At 40.1% G+C, this 8,099-nt stretch overlaps 1 protein-coding gene across 1 annotated transcript; it reads right to left on the reverse strand.

The window, feature by feature from the left end:
• Positions 1 to 1,016: 1,016 nt before the first annotated feature.
• On the reverse strand, positions 1,017 to 3,177 carry LOC137938357 (uncharacterized). Its single transcript, XM_068783336.1, has 6 exons — positions 2,896 to 3,177; positions 2,567 to 2,761; positions 2,300 to 2,387; positions 2,117 to 2,239; positions 1,578 to 2,032; positions 1,017 to 1,082 (listed from the first exon to the last, which is right to left on the reverse strand). The coding sequence occupies exons 1-6, from the start codon at positions 3,175 to 3,177 to the stop codon at positions 1,017 to 1,019; spliced, it is 1,209 nt and encodes a 402-aa protein (XP_068639437.1).
• Positions 3,178 to 8,099: the final 4,922 nt, after the last annotated feature.

An 8,099-nucleotide genomic window follows, 5' to 3' on the forward strand; every position in this document is an offset into this window, starting at 1 on the left:
TTCGACAGTACTGGTTTGGTGCAGCAACTTCAAATCCCCCAGTGGATTACTTTGAGCTGGTGGCCCAAACCAGATTGTACACAAATCTTTAAATTCCAGCCAATTAAAATTTGGATACTCCAATTCTAATTGATCGCCCCATAGCTGCGCTTCATCGAGCATGTGGAAGGTGGCCAATCCCACTTTGTCTATTTCAGCCGTCCTTTGGTGAGAAAAAAATTTTCACACCTATAGAGCCAGATCAAGGGGTCCTCAGACCCATTAAACATTGGAAACTCTAATTTGGTGTATCTCAGGATTGTCCCTCCTCCGGAGTTAAAATTTCCTTCTGGCACTGGATGCTTTGTGCATCCAGCATAATGTGGCCCTTGCCTGGTCGCACGGCTTCTTTCCCCTTCCCGTGGGTTTGAATTTCTTCCCCCAATCATTTCATATAATCTATGAGTTAAAGCTTCAACTTGTAAATTTACCTATTGAGAGACCCTACTGTCCATTAACGCAACCAAACGCTCCTCGGTTTCTTATTGCCTTGCTGCTGGTCTAATTTCACTATGTTCTTGCTCTGTGTGTATTATCTCTTTGATGCTAGCTAGCAATTCTGTGTTGTTAGATGACTCTCCCATACTGACTTGCTCTGATACCAACATGTTATGGTCTCTAACAATGGACCGAGTGATTCAACGAAGGGAGAGGTCATTTGAGGGATCTTTGTTCACACCCTGCCGTCCTGATCTACTGGGGTGACCTCTGGTGATGGATTGAGTACTCACAGAATGGAATGGAGAGGAGATGGATTGATGAACGATGGATAACCAGGCTCGTCAAAGGGAGTCATGAACCTTGGGTTCGTCAAGGAGAACACTGACCTTGATTAGGTTAAAATTCTGCTTAGCTTCTCATTCCCTTCCATTACCCTCTTAAAGCAATCAGGCCGAGGTTCGAGATATAGTTTATTACAATAATGCCATTCATGGCTTACCTACTAGCAATTAATGAAATAAAGAAACATATAATGACTAAGGTACTTCACTGCTCCCCTGAGTCACCAACTCATCCGCGTCGCCTCTGGATGATTCGTCTAGCTTTGGAGTCCATAACAGAGAGACAGTGGAGGAGAAACCATACCTATTAGGGGGGGGGGGGGGGGTGGTCACATTTTAAATGGAATAGGACTCATCAAAGCTAGGCATAATAGATAAAGATGGAGATGGAGGCGCAACATGAGATGGAAAGAAATATTGATTTTCAAAGAAACAACATTCCTAGAAACATGGATACGATGAACATGCGAATCATGGCAAACATAACCTTTTTTGAGAAATAGCATAACTAAGAAAACCACACGTAACTGATTGGGCTGTAAGTTTATGTCGTTCATGAGCAGGTAGATGTACAAAATAAACACAATCGAATGTTTGAAGATCAGCATATGACGGAGAATAACCAAATAACTTAAAGAATGGCAAAACGTGATGCAGCGTAGGATAGGGCATGCGGTTGATTAAATGAACCGAAGTAGAAAGTGCTTCACACCAAAAATGGGGAGGAACAGATGATTCAAGTAAAAGAGTTCATACCATATCAAGAAGATGACAATTTTTCAGCTCAACAACTCCATTTTGGTGCGGTGTCAAGGGACAAGAACGTTGAGAGATGATGTCTTTGCTCAGAAGAAAGTTCTGAAAATCATTAGACCAGTACTCACCTCCAAAATCAGAGGGCAATACCTTAATGTGGGTAGAGAATTGAGTCTCAAGAAGTGCAAGAAAGTGCTTAAAAACTACGAAAACTTCAAACTTACCTTGTAGGATGTAGACCCAAGTAAAATGATAGAAGTCATCTATAAAGGTAACAAAGTACTTATAATGCGCATGAGAGACAACAGGAGCGATTCCCAAAAAATCACTACGAATAATATCAAAATAGTATGAGGCATGAGAGGCATGATGAGGAAAAGGTAGAACCATACTTCTGCCAAGTTTGCATGATGAACATTCAAAACAAAGATCAAGAGAAGAACATGTTGTACTTCCTAATAAACCAAAATTAAACATTATACAAAGAACATCAGAGTTTAGGTGGCCTAGATGTCTATACCACATATTTGTGCTAGAACCAACAACATTACATTCAAAGGAAAATAAAGGAGCACATGGAATAATGGTAGAGAGAAAGACTTTAAGTGGAAATAGTTGTCCAATTTTTGGCCCCTTCGCGATCAGCTTCCCTGACGCTTGATCTTGCACAACACAACCAAATCGAGAGAAGTAATAATTAAAATTTTAATCAACAAATTGACCAACGGAAAGAAGATTTTTGGAGAGGTCAGGAGACACAAAAACATCAGCTATGGTAGGAGAAAGATCACCAACAACACTGATAGGTAGCTGCCATCAACAGTGTTGATTTTAAGATTTCCATCATACTTTCAGATATTGGAAAGAGACACAACATTGTTAGTCATATGGTTAGAAGCTCTGGAGTCAAAAAAACATGGCTGAGCAAAGACTTTATGCTTAACTAAGAGCCCAAAAGTAGAAAAACCTGAGATGATCATCTATTGTACCATTTCAGAGGTGAGTGTGTTCGGATTTGCAGAGGATGTAGGAATAGGAGACGGAGTAACCGGGATGACAGTAGGCAATGTATCCAAACTAGAAGTACCAATGGAGGCGTGAAAAGCAGTACCCTTCTTCCTTTCAGGGCGAGTAAGACAACCAGTGCTGAAATGACCTGATTTCTTACTGTAATTACATGACTTCTTTGGGCATTCCCAAGCAAAATGACCAAAATCTTATTTTCTTCTGGATAGAACTCATATCCCGACCCTTTTTTTCCCTCGTGCTGCATAGGCCATAGTAGTAGAGGCATCAACATGGGCTAGATATTCTATGCCAGCCAGAGTAGCAATACACTACTCCTAAGAAGTTCACTCAAACAGGCATCCAAAGACAACACAAGATGCCGATTCATTAGATGAGAATGGGCAATCTCAAACTCGGAAAGGAACTTAATCAAGAATTGATCTTTCTTGCTGGTCTCATCCACGACTTGAACAACAGAGAGAGCAGAAACTGGAATATTCTCATAAACGATGTCGGCATAGTCAGCCCAAAGGTTTTGAAAGCCCGAAATGTATTCTTCAATGTAAATGGTTCCTTGTGTAAAATTAGACATCTCATACTCCACTTAAAAACGTCGAGCCGTGTTTTTTTTATGATAAACCTTGTGGAGGTAATTCCACATATCTGCAATAGTTTTATAGGGCCCCAGATTAAGAACTAGGTGAGTCTCAATAGAGCCAAGTATCTAGGTCATGACCCCAGCATCCATGGTTGTTCATTTTGACAAAGCTTTGGCCTCGCGAGGTGCTGGATCACACCCATCTATATGACCCCATAATTCTTTTCCCATGACAAATAAAAGGAACTAAAATGCCCAAGCACTATATTTTTTACCCGTGAACCGAATAGGACAAAAATTTAACTTGTTCATTGACATGATGAAAGAAAGCAAGCCGAGAGCAAGAGTTGCTGAAATGCAAGCCCCACAAAGATGTTTTTTGAAGGCAACAAAAATGCTGAAAGCCTTGCTGAAAATTCTAGAATTACCACCACCACATCAACAAGAGCAGCCACACCCAGAACAACTACCACTAAAGTGACCAGACCCAAGGTCACCAACTTGCTGAACAGTAGAGCAACATAGCACATTCAGCACAAAGCAGCTGAATCAGAATAAGTTCAGCACAAAACAGCCAAACCATGCCCAAAAAAAATTGAGAACAGCTCCACTAACAGAACCCTGAGCTCCAAGCTCACGCCCAGCACAGAACAGCTGAACCACCACACCCAAAAAAATTTCGAGAACAGTTCCACGAATAGAACCTTGAGCTCCAAGCTCTAATAACATGACAAAGTATTCTAGCTGAATAGAGGATGCTGAGAACAGCCAACGGAGTTGCTGGAGAGAGCAGCCACGGCCACCAAAGAAGGCTGATGGAACAGCCAAGAACAAGAACTCCAAGCTCTGAGTTTTCGTGGACATAAACACCACCAAAGGATGCTAACAGAACAGCCAAGAACAAGAGCTCCAACCTCTGAGTTTCCGTGGACAGCAACACCACCAAAGGAGGCTGACAGAACAACCAAGAACAAGAGCTCCAAGCTTTGAGTTTCTTGTGAATAGCAAAGCACGAGAGAGGCTGGAAAAATGGGAGTGCTGCCTCCCTCTGTTAAGCACCTAACCAATACTACCCAAAATACCGGCCTATTAAGAGCGGAAGGCATATGCACTTAACCCCAGGACCATAATAGTACACCCCGCCCTCCCGAGCTGACGACCACGGCGGCCTTAACACAACAATGGGAATCGGGTTGAGCCCATACTCCCTTACGGTGGCCCGCCAGGGGCGTGCGGTCCACCTGTGCATGCGGCGACTCGAAGCCGAGACGTAGCACCTGCTTTGATACCAAATGTTATGCACCTAGCCAATACTACCCAAAAAAGTGGCCTATTAGGAGCGGAAGGCATAGGTACTTCACCCCTGGACTAAACCCTAAGGCAAAAGACAGGCCGTCACAATTGGGCCGCCGTGGATGTCGGCTCTCGCAAGCGTGGGTGTGATGTTATTGTCCTGGGTTATGTACTTATGTCTTCCGTTCCTAATAGTCCAGTCTTTTGGGTAGTATTGGCTAGGTGCATAACACCCTCTCCTTCTTTTCTATTTAAACATAGGGTTAGGTCAATACAAGACAACCCATAGGCTAAATACCATACAACCCAGCACAACTAATCCCTTTCTAATTAATCGTTATACATGTAAGTATCTTTATACGTGTTTCCTAGAAATACTTTTCTAGTTGAAATTCTTACTAGGAAAATTTTGTCGTAAGGCAATTTTTTATATAACAATTGCTTTCTATAATTATAAGGCCTTTTTAGTGATTTTTTTGGGAAATATTGAAAAATTATTTCTAGTAAAAATACGTCTCCAGTGAGTACTAATTCCTCTTGTTTCCTAGAAACACTTTTCTAGCTGAAAATTCATAACAAGAAAGTTTTGTGGTAAGACAATTTTTTCTTAAGCAAATTACTTTTTACAACTATAAGGCCTTGTTATTGCCTTTTTTTAGGTAATGTTGCAAAAGTATATCTAGTAAAAAATATGTCTCCAGAGACCATTAGTGCCTCATCATTTCTCGAAGAGCTTTTCTTGCTGAAAATTATTACCAGGAAAGTTTAGAGGTCAGGCAATTTTGCGTGAAATAAATTACTTTGTACAACTATAAGGCCTTGTTAGTGCATTTTTTTTAGAAAACAATGGGAAAATATTTATATAAAAAGTACATATCTAGGGACCAGTAGTGACTCATGTTTCCTGGAAACACTTTTCTAGTAGAAAATTCTAAATTGGAAAATTTTGTGGTACGACAACTTTTGCTAAAACAAAATGCTTTCCACACCTATAAGGCCTTGTTAGTGCCTTTTTTTAGGAAACGTTGGAAAAATATTTCTTGTTTCTTATATTTCCAAGAAATCAAGGCATCCCCTAACAACATACACCAACCTGTAGTAGAGCGACGGGTATCGGGGCACCCAGCCCAGTCAACATCACTGTATGCAACAAGTTGAAGAGATGACCTAATACGAAAGAATAACCCACTAGTAGGAGAACCTTGACGATAGTAGATGATGCATCGGACTGCAGCAAGATGAAGATGCCGAGGAGAAGACATAAATTGACTGACCTGATGAACGACATAGGAGATATTTGGGTGAGTTGTGGTCAAGTAGACGAGACTCCCAACCAAACGCCGATAGAGAGTAGGATCATCATCAAGAAGGTCCCCTTCATCTTTCTTGTATTTCACATTCACCTCCATAGGAGTAGCAACAAAAGAAGTGTCCGCCAAACCAACCAAGGTAATAATATCTTGAGTATGCTTGTAATGATTTAGGAAAATACCTTTGGCCTGATGATGTACTTCCAATCCTAAAAAGTACGTGAGCTGGCCAAGAACTTTTATATGGAAGGTGGCATGCAGCAGCTGTTGGAGCTTAGTAATTAGGTCAGAGTCAGTGCCAGTAAGGATAATATAATCCACATAGACCAAGAGAAGGACTATGCCTGATGTCGACTTGTGAAAGAAGAGAGAACAATCATACTGACTTTGTGTAAATCTGTGGATAAGAAGAGTACTGCGAAACTTCTCAAACCAAGCTCGGGGAGCTTGCTATTATGCACGCAATAATATTATTATTTTATTTGTTTTATTTATTTTATTTTATTTTATTTCAGTTTTATGTCATAGGGGTATTTTTGGAATATTTTATTTATAGGGGTATTTTTGGAATATTGTATTTATAGGGGTAGCTTTAGAATATTTTATAGTAAACCCTAACAGGTTAAATATTTTATTGTAAACCCTAATACAACCATTGAAGTATTAAGAATTAGGTTAAATCTAGTATAAAGAGGTGAGATCCGAGGTTAGGGTTTTCCTCAAAAACCCACATATTCTTTCATCCTCCATTGATCTTCGTCTTCCCCATGTCTTCCTACTGTCCCTACAATAATGCCTGGAAGAATCGTAACCTGTGGCAGATCCCAGATCTGCCCAAAGAATCCTTGTGCCAGATCCGGGACCGTAACAACTGGTATCAAATGTTATGCATGCAATAACATTATTATTTTAGTTGTTTTATTTAATTTATTTTATTTTATTTCAGTTTTAGGTTATGCATGCAATAACATTATTATTTTAGTTGTTTTATTTAATTTAATTTATTTTATTTCAGTTTTAGGTCATAGGGGTATTTTTGGAATATTTTATTTATAGGGGTATTTTTGGAATATTTTATTTATAGGGGTATTTTTAGAATATTTTATTGTAAACCCTAACAAGGTGAACCCTATTTAAGGGGTAAGAGTAATGAGAAACATAAGCATTGAAGTATTAAGAATTAGGTTAAATCTAGTGTAAAGAGGTGAGATCCGAGGTTAGGGTTTTCCTCAAAAACCCACGTATTCTTTCATCCTCCATTGATCTTCGTCTTCCCCATGTCTTCCTGCTATCCCTACAGTAATGCCTGGAAGACCCGTAACCGTGGCAGATCCCAGATCCTCCCAAAGAATCCTTCTGCCAGATCCGGGACCGTAACACTTGGTTAAGCTCATACAGAGGACTGTGTAGCTTGTAGACATCCTAAGGAGAAGTAGTCATACTAGAGGGAAGCTTCATGTAGATATATTCTTGTAGATCATAATGCAGAAATGCATTTTACACTTCCATCTAATGCAGATGCCAGGAATGTGAAGCAACAATAGCTAAAATAGTGTGAACCGTAGTAATCTTGGCAACTGGAGCAAATGTATCCTCATAATCAATCCCATATTCCTGTGTGCTTCCCAGAGCAATGAGGTGAGCTTTGTACTGATGCAAAGAACCATCTGATCGAAGATTTACAAAGAAAACCCATTTACTCCTAAGACGCTTAGTAGTAGGGGACAAGTAACAACATCCCAAGTATGATTCTCCTCAAGAGCTTGAAGTTCTGTTTGCATTACCTTTTGCCAACACTCATCTGCCATTACCTGTTTGTAGCAAGAGGGAATGGAAATAGATGATAAAGTAGCCACAAGAGAACTAGTGGAGGATAAACCATACCTATCAGGGGGCGAGAAGGCGAGTAGACCGGAGAAGAATGGTGGAAGCGGGAGCAGGAGGAGGATTAGTAGCAGGTGCCATGTCAGGATCATGAGGGGGCACAGATGAAGTGGAACTGGGCTCATAAAAGCTAGGCATAATAGATAAAGATGCAGATGGCAGCACAACATGAGATGGAAAGAAATATTGATTTTCAAAGACAACAACATTCTGAGAAACACGTATACGATGAGCATGGGGATCATAGCAAACATAACTTTTTTGAGATATAGCATAACCAAGAAAAGCACACTTAATGGATTGGGTTGTAAGTTTATGTCATTCATAAGCATGTAAATGCACAAAACAAACACAACCGAATGTTCAAAGATCCGCATATGAAGGAGAATGACCAAATAACTTAATAAATGGAGAAACATGATGCAATGT

Source organism: Aristolochia californica, unplaced genomic scaffold (assembly GCF_029961685.1).
Source record: "Aristolochia californica isolate CCGP_79_NKW_82.1479 unplaced genomic scaffold, dmAriCali1.0.hap1 SCAF_8, whole genome shotgun sequence".
In the NCBI taxonomy this organism is placed as follows: Eukaryota; Viridiplantae; Streptophyta; class Magnoliopsida; order Piperales; family Aristolochiaceae; genus Aristolochia; species Aristolochia californica.